The 14,408-nt window shown below is 36.0% G+C and overlaps 1 protein-coding gene across 1 annotated transcript; it reads right to left on the bottom strand.

The window, feature by feature from the left end:
- Positions 1–20: 20 nt before the first annotated feature.
- LOC121432015 (U4/U6.U5 tri-snRNP-associated protein 2-like) lies at positions 21–12,762 on the bottom strand. Its single transcript, XM_041629826.1, has 13 exons — positions 12,662–12,762; positions 11,335–11,407; positions 10,572–10,666; positions 10,166–10,302; positions 9,502–9,654; positions 8,892–8,995; positions 7,890–8,011; positions 6,602–6,793; positions 5,474–5,616; positions 3,435–3,577; positions 2,586–2,733; positions 1,607–1,693; positions 21–1,046 (listed from the first exon to the last, which is right to left on the bottom strand). Exons 1-13 carry the CDS (start codon positions 12,735–12,737, stop codon positions 975–977), a joined length of 1,545 nt encoding a protein of 514 aa, XP_041485760.1. The 5' UTR covers positions 12,738–12,762; the 3' UTR covers positions 21–974.
- Positions 12,763–14,408: the final 1,646 nt, after the last annotated feature.

Below are 14,408 nucleotides of genomic sequence, written 5' to 3'. Positions count from 1 at the left end.
TTGATCAATTTTTCAGCTGGTTTCTTGGTGTACCTTGCTAGGTTTATAAGGGTTTTAGGGGGCATCTCAATCAGTGGAGAATGGTGGCAAACATAGCAAGTTTGGTATTTTTCCAGGTTTCAAAGAGTTGCAAACATGTTTTTCTTTCCAAATCACATTTTTTTGCAAACACTTGCAATTGTTTTCAAATTGGCTGTATGCCTTTCAAACGGTTCTAAGACAGTGTCACTGAAATTCTTTTTGATTTGCCAATGCTTGCAACATTACCACATGACCCTTTTACAAAATAGAGCGACAAAGCAAAATATGCTTCAAATGTTTGTGAACTTGCTATTTAGTAGCTCTTGATGTTGCAACACTAATCAGAAAAGATGGCAAATCCAAATGGGTACAACTGCAAATATTCATTGACATAAGTCCTCATGAAATACTCCCACATTCTTTTATGTCCCTCCTATTGCATGAACAACAAAAACTTTCATAAAATACTTGAAATTCAGTTTGATTTCATCACCTTGTTAATTTTGGAGAGTTCTTGAGATATTTATAACAAGCTTTGCATGGACAAATAAGCCTGAAAATAAAATTCAGAATTGGCTGAAATTAGCAGTAACATAGATGTACATTATGTAATAGCCTGTACTTGCCTTTCTTTTGTTTTGTACTTGCCATTTTTTATGAACATATGAGTAACTCAAATAAAGTTGCCAACTATGGTATGAAAAAAAATAATGGATTGAAAAAACGTCTTTGATTATGTTTGTCTGTTTTAAGTATTAGGTAAGCCACAATGTCATAGAAGATTTGCCCTTTCCATGAAATATCTTAAATTTCCTATTAGCATTTGAAACCTGTTAAAGTGGATACAAGGCACATGAATGGACATCCAGGATGCAGACAGTTGGTGAATATGTACAACAAATTACAAAAGTATATTACATTTACAAAAGACAATGAGAGAGACTTGACCAGTGTCATAACTTTTTGACCGTCGGTGTTGCTTTGACCACTGCCTCTCTGGGTTTGTCTTTCCTGAGTTCCCATATCTGTAAAAAAGAGAGAGAGAATAATATACAATTTTATATTTGTCAGTTTTTGAGCTTTATGTTTACTAGGGATCACTCATGCATGTGTAAGAACTCATAAGTGATACCAGATGTGTCATTTGTCAATTATATTTTTTATTTAAGATGAATCATCGTCAATTCTTGGTTTCAATTTGCTCTGGGAAGCACTGTATATGTTCAACAGTACATTTTCTTGTGTCACATGGTGGTGTTATAATGCCACATAATGTTGATGATAGTGATGATGATGATAGCGATGATGATGGTGATTGATGATGATGGTGAAGATGATGATGACGATACCTAGGCTGATATATGATACAAATATCAACAGGTAGAGCTCTTGAGACACTCCAATGTTTAAACAGCACTCTTCTGCTCATTCATTCCCCTTCCCTTGCCAGAATTCAAGAAATTTCTTTTAACCAGTACCCCAAGACCAGCTACAAATGAGCAACAATGCTGCTCCAATTGCAAACTCTGCGATCTAAATGAAACCTAGTTTGTGAGATAGTGCTAAGAAAATTTATGATACTCACTTGTATGTAAGCCTCTGAGAGTGTGATCAACTGCGGGAGAATATCTGCTACGTGAAGGTCTTGAATTTCAAACCACTTCCCTGTAGGCTGTAAGAAAAATAGATCAGAAGTTCAAGTAACTCTTCAAACCATTAAAAAATTATTCATAGCAGTGTGTGTGTGTTTGTTATTTTGAATAGTATGTCAACATTGAAAACATGAGAGAGAGAAAAAAAGCCAAATCTGAGTTTTGAACCTCAGACTTCATATATCGTGGGTCAGTTGCAGAAAGAGTTGCATTTAAACGCAAGTCAAAAAATCAATCATAAGTCCAAAATGCGCTATTGATTGGTTGAAAATCAAGTTGCTCATGATTTTTAGAGTTGCGATTGATTGCAACTCTTTCTGCAACAGGCCCCTAGACAGGTAAAATAGTTGGAAAACTCACTGCTTTTACCATGAAATTCTCCCCTTGGCCGCATAACATCAAGTTAGCAATTGATCGTGGAGCTGATATGAATAGCAGTGTGTCACAGCCAATCTATCACAGCCACTCTCCCCCCCTGCCCCGTTTGGTGTTTCATAAAGCTGTTTGTATAAAGTTGTGAATGACATTACGTGCCACTGATGACCCTTGCTTGTGTTAAATGATAGAAGCACATGTATATCCTATGTATTGACTTTAAAATAGCACCCAAGAACATGTTCAAGTTGTGTGTAAAATTCATGGGAAGCATTTCATTAAAAAGTATTTTCTCTTAACCAATCAGATGCAAGGATTTCACTAGCTTACAACACCAGTAAGTGAAATTACAGACATTGTCTTATTTTTTTCATAAAATGCTCCCCTTAACCCATTAACATGAAACTGAATAATTGATTAAGGGGATGGTGTATATAATTGATCATACACATTAATCAATGCAATTAGTCATAAAACTCAGCCCCTACAATAAGCTTCATGTCTTAGTGCCCAGGATTGGATTGAGAAGGAGCTTACCCGATGTAGTACATGGACTTTAAACGTCCCCTTGCCCCTGCCTGGTTCACCTTGATGGACGATGTTGGCTATCAGGTCATAGGTCGTGTACTTGTGGGCTGCTAGTACTTCCGGGTCATCCGGTAGCATTTCTGCAAGATCAATGTTCCTGTAGTGGCCAAAGCAATGCAAACATGAACTTCAGATTCATGCCCTCTAAAGACAAGCCCAATCGTGATGTAAATCATATTTGAGCATGTTTCATATTGGCTGAAGAAGTTTACCAACATACCGTTTATACAATGTGATACTGAATGTAGTTTTTTTTTTTTCTTTCATTAAAAGTTCTAGAAGATATATATATTTCAAATTGTTAAATCTTATCAAAAAGTGTACTCTGCGCATGATCAGAGAAAGGTCATTCGTACTAAAGTGACATGGTAGTTTAAAATTCAATGAGATATGCACCAACTTTGATGTCTTGATTATTCATATATTCATTTGCATTGTGTTTTTCATCTATATCAACAAAACACAATCATACATCCATGAATGACTGGTATTTCACAGTTTGCCAAGTACATTGTAAAACATGCTATAAAATGCATTCAAAGGAGAAATGTAACAACACCTTCATAGAGTTCCATTAGTGTGCTATTCTAGTCACCTGGTCTATTCAATTTCTTCATACTGCTATGTAAGGCAAGCTTACGTAAGATCTTGCTTTAAAATCTGCCTATCATAATGAAAGAAATGAAAGATCATTTTACCAAAATTGTCCATGAAGTAACTATGAACTGGTCTATTATGAAATGCACAAATTGTGGAACAAGCAAAACGCTTTGGCTCTGTAATAAATGAGGAACTCACTTTACAGGAAAGTTGACAATTGTTGGGTTTTTCTCCACAAAGAATGTATTCTTGGTGAAACGCTTCATGCATAGGATGAGGTACGGTGGAAGCTTAGTTAGCTGGTAACGTTTAATGAAGGATTCTTTGTATGTCTTGTACTCCTGTAAAAGAAAAGAAAGGAAGTAGTAATAATTAGAATCTGCTTTTGTTCATCAGGAGTCTGTCTCACACAGGGTTCACCCTAAAAAGACTGAGCTATTTTGATGCCTAAGAAGATGAGGGGAGGGGGGGGGAGCTGATGCAGACCCACCTATGATCTTGGCTGTTGATTGCAACAAAAATTGGCACGCACGTTACCCGTGGCATAATCTACAAAAATATAGGATCAAATTCTGCAAAAAATTATGCTGATTAATGTGTAAAATCAAAAGTTTGCTCATTCTAATTAACTAAGTAATGCCCCTAAAATGCTAATCTTTGGTTCACAAACTTTTTGTAGGAATCTGATCAAATGTACTTTAAAAAAATCCAACATCTCATTTATTTCCTTATGTTTTTCTATTTTTAAAAACTTTTTTCTCACCTGCGAAGCAGAGTGAGACTATAGGAGCCGCTTTTCCGACGGCGGCGTCAACATCAAATCTTAACCTGAGATTAAGTTTTTGAAATGACGTCATAACTTAGAAAGTATATGGACCTAGTTAATAAAACTTGGCCATAAGGTTAATCAAGTATTACTGAACATCCTATTAGAGTTTCATGTCACATGACCAAGGTCAAAGGTCATTTAGGGTCAATGAACTTAGACCATGTTGGAGGAATCAACATCGAAATCTTAACCTGAGGTTAAGTTTTTGAAATGTCATCATAACTTAAAAATATATGGACCTAGTTCATGAAACTTGGACATAAGGTTAATCAAGTATCACTGAACATCCTGCATGAGTTTCACTTCACGTGACCAAGGTCAAAGGTCATTTCGGGTCAATGAACTTTGGCCGAATTGGGGATATCTGTTGAATTCCCATCATAACTTTGAAAGTTTATGGATCTGATTCATGAAACTTGGACATAATAGTAATCAAGCATCACTGAACATTTTGTGCAAGTTTCAGGTCTCATGATTAAGGTCAAAGGTCATTCAGGGTCAATGAACTTTGGCCGAATCGGGGGTATCTTTTGAATTACCATCATAACTTTGAAAGTTTATTGGTCTAGTTCATTAAACATGGACATTAGAGTAATCAAATATCACTGAACATCCTGTGCGCGTTTCAGGTCACATGGCCAAGGTCAAAGGTCAATGAACTTTGGCCGAATTGGGTGTATCTGTTGAATTACCATCATAACTTTAAAAGTTCATGGATCTGATTCATGAAACTTGTACATAAGAGTAATCAAGTATCACTGAACATCCTGTTCGAGTTTCAGGTCACATGATCAAGGTCAAAGGTCATGTAAGGTCAATGAACTTTGGCCATGTTGGGGTTTTTTGTTGATTAACCATCATATCTCTGTAAGTTTATTGGTCTAGTTCATAAAAAGTGGACATAAGAGTAACCATGTATCACTGAACATCTTGTGCGAGTTAGAGTAGTATTCAAAGTCAGCACTGCTGCTATATTGAACCGCGTGATGCAGGTGAGACGGCCAAAGGCATTCCACTTGTTGTATTTATTGTTTGTTTTTTTCAAATAGAAATTGTCAGGGTTATTTTGACCATAAACAAGATGAAATAAATTTATTGTAATCAGTAAAAGGAGAACCAATGAATTTTGGCTAAAAACACTTACTATTTGCATTGGATTTCTGCACAATTCAAGTTTTTGAGCAATTTAAGGTCTGCATGCACTTACATGTTACATAATTTCAGAACCCTGTACCCGGGGGTTGCAATTTTGGTCTCAAAAGTTGCACGAAACTTGTAAGTAAAAAGTCAGCAAATGGTGTGGGAAAAGAAAATTCACACCTTGGAATGGTAGTCGGGTTAATTCAACACCCTCCCCCCTCTCCCAGCCACAATTAAGCAAAGGGAAAGACACAAATTGAGAACCTACCTTCTCAGTCTGTCCATCAAACTTAGCTAGGAGTGTTGCGAGAGGAACCTGAGGAATGATGTTCTGTTCTAATTCATCCTTGAACAGCGGAGCAGGAGGGATGTCAAGCGATAGGAAAAGGAACGGCTGGTCTTGCTCTGTCTCTGTTATATATACACATGTAGGTAAAGCCAAATGATAATCACTGTATGAAACAGAAAAGAGCTTTCACATTGGAGACCTGTGCGGGCTTGTTCTGTGAACAAGCTACATGGGGGCACCGTGGTCTAGTGGTTGCAACTCTTGACTTTCAATCAGAGGGACGTGGGCTCAATTCCCAGCCATGGCGTTTTTCTTCAGCAAGTAATTTACTCACATTTTTCTGCACTCAACCCAGGCGAGGTGAATGGATACCCGGCAGGATTAATTCCTTGAATGCATCACGCATCTTAAGCAGCAGGAGATACAGCCAGAGTAATATACATGTATAGTGCACCACTGAATAGGCCACTAGATAATCAGCACCACATAAAATGCTAAATAATATTGTTACAACTACATAATTAAACATGTAAGTGTAACTCCTCGTACCAATGGGAGCAAAATGTAATACATGTAAGTATTGACCTTATGGACAATGGTGAATTGCTGAATGGTCTACACATAATTCATCTATACTTTCTGTTTAGTCCCGTCCCACATAGTGTGAACCTACTTCATCTACTAACCATTTGGTGTAATTACCATTTAGCCCATTTACTACTCTAATTTTCATTTAGGCTTTACCTATTTAATCTTATATCCTCTTTGCCTAACACCACTTAGTCTATATGATTAGATGATCTACAAAGCTGCCCACCCGAACAAGAACATTTCAGTAGTTTAAAAGCTGAAAAACTAGTATTTTAGTGAAGAAATCAGTATTTTCAAAGAAATACCATAGGACAACACTTAAAACTGAAATGTAACAAAAAATCAGTGTTTTGAATGAAACCATCAGTCTTCTTCTCATCTCAGTTTTCAGTACCAAGTACCTGACATCAGTATTTCTTGGCAGCTCTGGATTAATCAATGCAATTCAAATGAACTCAATCATTAAACTTATAGCCTGGGAAATCAATTTAACTCTTTGTGAAACCACTCCCTTACCTTTATATTCTTCTGTCTTGAGAAGCTTGGTCCTCTCCTCATCAGAGATATCAGCAGGAAGCACCTTCCTGGTGAAGATCTTCATCCTTCCCTGGAATGTCTTGTAGACGATACTGCTGTTTGGTTTCTTGGTGCCGGCCAGTGAGGCATGAAGAGCGTTGATAAACCAAGAGAGCACTTCCACAGGATCACCTGATGAGTAGAGGATGATTATGACTCTCAGATTCACCAAGTTATACATGTAAATGTACTTATCAAACAGCATTAAGGCTGAAAGCTACATGTAGTATGAAGATTACCATAACATTATGATTATTAGTATTATTTTAAATGGCATTTCATCAAGATCAAGTTACAACAGCAAATGAACGAGTACAAAGAGGGAAGGAACAGTACAAGTCCAGCTTGCTGGCAAAAATAATAAAGTAAAAGGGCTATGACAGTGCATAAACAAAAACTGGTAAATTGCAGATTGCTGTACATGAGGTCTCTTCTCAATCCGTCTACCCCTACTTTGTCTACATCTAGTTTGTTGTCTATCCATCTGGGTGGCATTTCACAAAGACTTAATTATGACTTGCACTTAAATGCTGAGTTGTGTGCGGTATTACTGCATTACCGCATTGGTCAGATCATGCAAAGAGGACGCGCACCACTGCGTATTGATAAATAAGATTGCATATTACATATCATCATGTACACATCAGCATTAAGTGCGACTTTAGTCATACTCAAATCTTTATAAACACCCCCCTGGTCTAATTGCCACTTGTGTTACCTATTTTTACCGTTTTGTCTCATTTCTATTTAGGCTCTAGGTCTAACACCGTTAGTCTATAAAGTATAGTTTGATGAAATGCATTTGGACCAGATCTTCATTTGGTGAAGTGGAAATAAGACCAACTTGGCAATAGACTGAGACTTAGACACAGGTGGGTATTAGACCTTGAGTGAATGGTGAGAACAGAAGACAAAATTGATAAAAGATCAGTTTTAGCCACATGGTATTAGATTAGTTTCTGAAATGTAGACCAAACAGGTCAAGCCCATGTGGTATTACACCAGTTCCTGAAAATAAGGCCAAGTGAATATAGACCTTCAGTATATGAAGATACCAAATGAAATGAAGTTCTGGGTCCCACTTCATAAGGACTTGTTATAATAGCAAATGACCAATTTCTCTTAGAAATTTCTGTCAGCCAATCATATCGAATGATTTCAATAGCTTTAAACTGTTATTCAAATTTGTTATTATAACCAGTTTTATGAAACTGGCTCCTTATCTTACCTTGTTCTGTGATTTGGAATCTTTTCTTGCTGCATAGTACAATGGCTTGTAACATCTCATGTGGACTGACATGGGCTTTGAAGTTTCGCTGATTCCACATCTTACGCATTAGCTCTCCAAACCTAAATGCACCAGCGAAAATTGGATCAGACAGGCAATCAATAATATACTGCAAACTACAAGATAAGATTGAAATTATGATACCTATGCAAAATACAAGTGAAAAGAGTATATTGACTTTGTGCAGCTACAAATACCGATGCATCATAATGAGAACTGCCATGGGTATAATTACCCATAAATAATGAACTTTTTTTAAGGTGTGCTGAGATTCTTGTCTACATTTAATTATCATGCATTTTTTTTATTATGTGACCAGCCAACCTAAAAACAACTATAAATCACCAGGGAAGGTCTTCTGTAAATAGCCAAAATAGAAATGCAGTCTTCAAAAAGTGGAAATGTTAAAAATTAGCTAATCTGAAAAAAAAAAATTCTTTATACAATGAAATTTTAAAGGTGTAAGATAGAAAAAAAAGAGACAAGATACAAAAGCTACTGCTTGGAAGTTCCGCTGAGGTTGCACAGTGTGCAAATTTCATGCTTCAGTGAACTCCAATTTTCAGTCCTTGTGTTCCCCTTAATATTTGAAGTTTTCACCAATTTTTTTTCAACATTCAATCAAGTAGTTGAGTTGGTTACTTTTGATAAATTTTTGGCAAGATATATATAATTTTAAAGCTTAAGATTTGCTTTTTGCAACTTAATAAAACATTTTATGTTTGTTCATATAACATTTAGCTTTTATAGCAATGATATGAAAATTCACAGCGTCTCAAAAAAGTTTTTTCTTTGCCTCATTACCTACAATCTATAAACCAGAATCTGTATCAATTCCTCTTTATGTTCCTACAAAAAAATGAACATAGGCTTGAATAACACAATACATATTTTCTGCTATGGGGTTAGAAAAACAACAAATATCTGATAGAAGAAACAAACCTTTGAGATAAGATGCTCATGATATTACCAGGCGGTAGCTTGATATCGCTGTAGTTTTCTTCTCGTAAGAAATAATTCCTCATTGGCACAACATTAGATAAAGCCTAGAGTAAAAATGACGACAAAGAGAAGATAAAGGAAGACGTACAACACATAATATAAGAATAAAGGCCATTAGGGTAATATTAATAATAACCTGCTTTTATATACATCATTGGAACAATGTTCCTGAGTGCTTCATAGTGTTTCGAGGGAATCTTCACATTGCGTTATTTTTTCTAATGTAAGAAATAATTCCTACTAATTCCTAAGAAATAACTACCATGGTTACAAGGCTCAACAGCCTATCAAAATCAGAGATTTATTGGAAGATTCAAGTTACCATAGTAACATTTATAAAAAGGGCCACAGATGGAGGACTGTTCTTATCCTCATCACTATCACCATCATCATCTTCATCATCATAATCACCACCACCACCATCATCACCATTCCTCTTCCTCATCATCATCTTCATCATCATCCTCCTCCTCATCTTCATCATCATCACCAACATCATCATCATCATCAATTCTACATTGAACAGAAACCATCCTTGAGGCAAACTTACATGTAAGAGAACATTGCAGTAGTCGTTCTCCTTGATGTTGTTGAGTCCGACGATACCGGCCGTGTACATGGTGGTATCATAAGCTCTGCAGGCCTTCTGGTCCTTGTCTAGTAGTCTGATCTGTTTCTTGGTGAAGGTAGGCTTCAGGACATACTATAAAAGTAGAAGAATGCAATGAAAATAGAGGCGGATAATAATATTACGAACATTTATCCAGGGCACCAACTTCAGTTCCGTCTAAACATATGTGACTTGGACTTTGAAAAGCTGCTTTAATGTAGTAAAACTGCCACAAATTGAAAAAGCTTGCATTTTTTGACACAATGTAGTGCTGTAAAAAAAACAACCAATCTCACTAGCTTACTTCGATGCTTTTTATGGTGTTAGATTGTTTTTACAGCAAGTCCACAAATGCTATCTGGTTCTGTAGAGCCAATCTAGTGGAAGAATCCCCCCCAAAACAAAATAATTAATAAAAAAATATGAAAATAAATGAATAAGTAATAATGATAATAATAAAATAAAATTAGAAAAAAAAATTAAAAAATGAAAAATAAAGAAATAAATAAATAAACAGATAAAAAATAAAGAAATGAATTAACAAATGAAAACAAAGAAATAAACAAATGAATAAATAGATGAATAAATAAATAAAAATACTTACAGTAATATCTTCCAATGAGGAGTCGATAATCTCATAGTTGTCAGGTAAGCAGTAGAACTTTAGCGTATGCAGGTTAAGAAACACATGATGGTTGATGTATACACTATGTGTATATGCATGAGACTTCTGACCCCGACCTGGAATAATAAAAGAATTATAATGGTTGAGTGGGGGTCAATAATGAAGAGTCAATAATAGAAGAGTCGATAACAGATAAGTGCATAGTCAATAATCAGGAAAAGAGTACAAAGATTTACAGCCTTAAGAACAGATACGAATATAAAAGAATCACTCTCAAATTGATGTTTCTAAAATGTAGATTAGTTTTTATAAACTACAACATTGTTTTTTTAATCTAAAAAGATTACGAACAGTATAAATACAGATAAAATATGGGTTTTCTTACCTTGGAAGTATTTTCCACAAACGAGACAAGCATAAACATTCAAATGAGACAAGGAGACTGAACAGAGCTTCTCAAAATCAAAATCCAACAAGCTCCTGTATAACAGAAATAACATATTCAACACTGTGAAAATAAAAAGCACACATTAGGACCCACCCTGTAAAACATATTTTTACATTAACTATGTGTGGAGCATTGTGGCCCAGTGGATTGGTCTTCTGACTTTGAAACAGAGGGTCATGGGTTCGATTCCCAGCCGTGGCGTAATTTCCTTCAGCAAGATATTAATCCACATTGTGCTGTCCTTTAATCCTTATAAATACTTTATATAGCTCTACCAGGGACTACATGTATACAACACAGTTTCATTTTACAATTCATTCTTCGCTCATTTTCTGTTATTCTTCTTTGAATTGTCTCAATTCATTCTTGTGACTTTATTGTTACGTTAAATAGGAATTTGAGATTTTGTGAAATGAGTCCAAGATAGTGTATTATTAATCCACTCTTTTGTCACAAAGGTGAAATAATTTGTGAAAATCAATTTCTTTTTATTTAATAGCATGACATATTTATATGTAATCTAGCAAGTGATGCTGCCCCATCTCAACTCTATCTGAATATAAAACCACTATATATACAGTGTCAATGGGAAGACTATCCAAAAGATAACAGAGCTATACAGGCCATATCTTTGACATTTTTTAACCAAAGTTTTGTCACTCCAGCCCTGTTTCCTTTAATTACATTATGTACTTCTCACCTGTTAATGGTGTCCAGATAGGGGCAACTTCTGCTCTTGTCTTCTTTTGGTTGCTTTGGAATCTTAGATGGAACTGTTTAATGAAATATAGAAAATGTATATTTCATCATAAGTTGGTCACATGCATGTAAAAGATGTAAGATTATTGTCAAAATCTATCTCAAAGTTAGATTCTCATGTAAAGTCTTTTTCTCGCTCGCTTTTCTCACTGTGGACTTACAATACATAACTTTTATTTTCCACACGCGGCATGTGCTTTCATGAGAGTTGGCCCGAAGAGTAGCCTGGAGGCTTCTGGGGAGTAAAAGTGTGTGTGTGTGTGTGTGTGTATTTGAGTTTTGTCAGACGTGTATCAATCAGGTATGATTATTTACGTCTGGGACCGACCTTTAACGTCACCATCCGAAAGACGTGATCAGGGCTCGAACCTCTGCATCAATTTATAACTTCCCCACAGCTTGGATTACAGGCGCACGCCACAACGCCCAGTTTTTTCTACTGTACGTAGCCTTACTCCCCATGAAGCCTGGGGCGGGATACCATTGGCTCACACGCACCGACGAATTGGGCAACAATAATGATGCGTTAAACTGCTAGTTATGTTTTGAATGTGATTTTTTACACTTATGTCAATGGGCGATAATGTTGGTTGGCAACGTTTGGCAAAAAATTGTTTTTATAAAATGACGCTAAAATGAAATGAAATCATTAAAAGTACACTGTAGAAGAGCGCTTTACTTCCATGTTAATGACGCCATCTTGTCTCCTTTGTGATTGCATCCTAGCGACGCGTCTATAGTATAGATTCTAGAGGGAGGCAAAATAATGGGCAGTGCCTATCTAGATTTTAAAAATACTTCATTTTACGATTCATGAAATTTATGGGCCGATGCAAGTATTTTTAAAAATCTAGGTTGGCATTGCTCATGTCATGATTTTGCCGCCCTCAGCTCAATAGACACATCGCGTCACTAGGATTAATGTAATCACAAACTCCCAAAGACAAGATGGCATCAATAACATGTAAGGAAATCTCTCTTCTACTTTTAATCATTTCATTTCATTTTAGCGTCATTCTATAACATAATATTAATCCTCAAGACTACGTATTGCCTACACTGTTACAGTGGTGTGAAACTGCATTAGCGCCCCAATTGCAATGTGAACAGCCGCGCTAGCCAACTCGAAAAATAATGGAGTGGGACCAAAGCGAATCTAAATGTTAAATTAATAATGGATTTTCCGAGGATATGAGTTATATTTTTTGTCATTTTTTAGAAAAATCAAATACAAAAAAATACAGATGATAAACTCAAAGAATAGATACCGTAATCATCATCACTATCGTCATCATAGCTTGCATCGACGAGGGGTCGTTTTGCATTCTGCGTGGAAGTCGCCATCTTTTCTTTGACAAGTACAAAAGCGCCCTCGCCGTTGGAGTTTGTGCTGATTATGTTATTTTGTACACTCAGCGTGAAAATTCTAAATAATGTTTTTGTAATAATGATTTATGTAGTATACATCTGTTTATTTATTCATTTGGTGTGTTGGCAGAGATAGAATCACGTGCGAATAAAGTTTAACTACCATGACTACATGCAAGGATATTGACTCAAAATGATCGATCTCTAAGCATTTGCACTTGCTCGGAAAATGACATTTACCGGGGACATTTACATGTATATACTTTTCCTTGAAAAGTTTCACAAAGACCCAAATATTTTATGGAATTCATATGCTCTAGAAACAGTTTTGCTGTTTTTGCAATCGTTTGGCAACACAGGACTCAGATAGCAGATTCCGGACTCGGTACAAAATTTATAGAGAAAATAACACCTTGGAAATATTTAATTGTAAATTTTCTCATTTATTGGGTCTTGGTCTAATGGATCAATGAGATAAAAATCCGCCCCCCCAAAAAAACACATATATTATGATGTATAGAATAATACAAATGTTTTTGTAATATCTGACTTATCAAATCCACCCCTTTCGGAATATTTAGGCCTATTTTCATTTCAGGAATTAATTCTGGATTTTGATAGGGCCCTATCTCAACCGCGTAGCCAGGATTTAATTTTGGAGGGGGCGGTAAATGCACGCGAAGCGTGCCAACACTTACAGAGCGAGCGAAGCGCGCTCCCTAGGGGTGGGTGCAGGGAGGGGGAGTTTCCCCCTCCCGCGCGAAGCGCGAAGCTTTTAGTGTTTCATAAATTAAAATGAAAAGGAGCCGTTTCTCTTGTCTCTAGTACGTCCAGTTCGGTTGACTATATTGCGATTTTGAACCTTGTTTTCAAAAGTGATTGTGAACGCACAAAAGAGGTATACAATGGAGGAAATTAAAATGATAATAACTCCGCGCGAAGCGCGGAAGCTAAAGTGTTTTATCAATTTTTCTTGCCATAAAAGGGTCCCGAGAAAAGGGTATTCTCAAAGATATATTAAAATTTTCTTTGGAAAGATCAGATTTGATTACAAATAATATTTAGCATCAGTGCATATTTTTAACTCGCAAAACAGAGGAGAAGATTGGTAGAGGAAGATATTCCTCCCCGCGCAGAGCAATGAAACTCTGAAATTTCAAAGGGCGGACGTTTCATCAAATGTAGATATCTCTAATACCCAATCGTCTCTAATTCAATTGATTTTCTAAGATTATTGAACTTCATTACAAAGAAAATAGTGCGCATAAAGTTGAAACTTCTGTGATTTATTGAAACTATCTATCTATATAATAAAGGATGATTATTTTTTTACTTATCCTGAAGCGCTTCATTTTGAATATAAAGAAACTTAAGTGTCATTCAAAATTTCAAACTGAGGGCGCAGGACAGGAGATGAATGTATACAGGGAAATGACATGAAGTTTAATACAATTTGATAAAAAAATATTGTACTTTTTTATTTAATACGACACGAATTCCATACCTTCCTCTTTTAAAATTAGGAACCTGTTTGCCCCCAAATTATGATTGTTTATAGTAATGAGCTGAAAAGCGGGAGAAGCTGACTTTATGGAGGTGACGGCAGAAACTGATATAAAGATTTTACCCGCTCGGAGCCGACCAGAC

Source organism: Lytechinus variegatus, chromosome 18 (genome assembly GCF_018143015.1).
Source record: "Lytechinus variegatus isolate NC3 chromosome 18, Lvar_3.0, whole genome shotgun sequence".
In the NCBI taxonomy this organism is placed as follows: domain Eukaryota; kingdom Metazoa; phylum Echinodermata; class Echinoidea; order Temnopleuroida; family Toxopneustidae; genus Lytechinus; species Lytechinus variegatus.
This window is presented reverse-complemented; position numbering and strand designations above follow the sequence as displayed.

Bases quoted from the DNA above. Each gene is read 5' to 3' on its own strand.
- LOC121432015 (XM_041629826.1), bottom strand. From the start codon at position 12,737: ATGGCGACTTCCACGCAGAATGCAAAACGACCCCTCGTCGATGCAAGC. The intron at 5,617-6,601 runs GTAAGGGAGTGG...TATATATAACAG, and splicing joins CAAGACAGAAGAATATAAAG to AGACAGAGCAAGACCAGCCG. The intron at 1,047-1,606 runs GTGAGTATCATA...TCTTTTTTACAG, and splicing joins TCTCAGAGGCTTACATACAA to ATATGGGAACTCAGGAAAGA.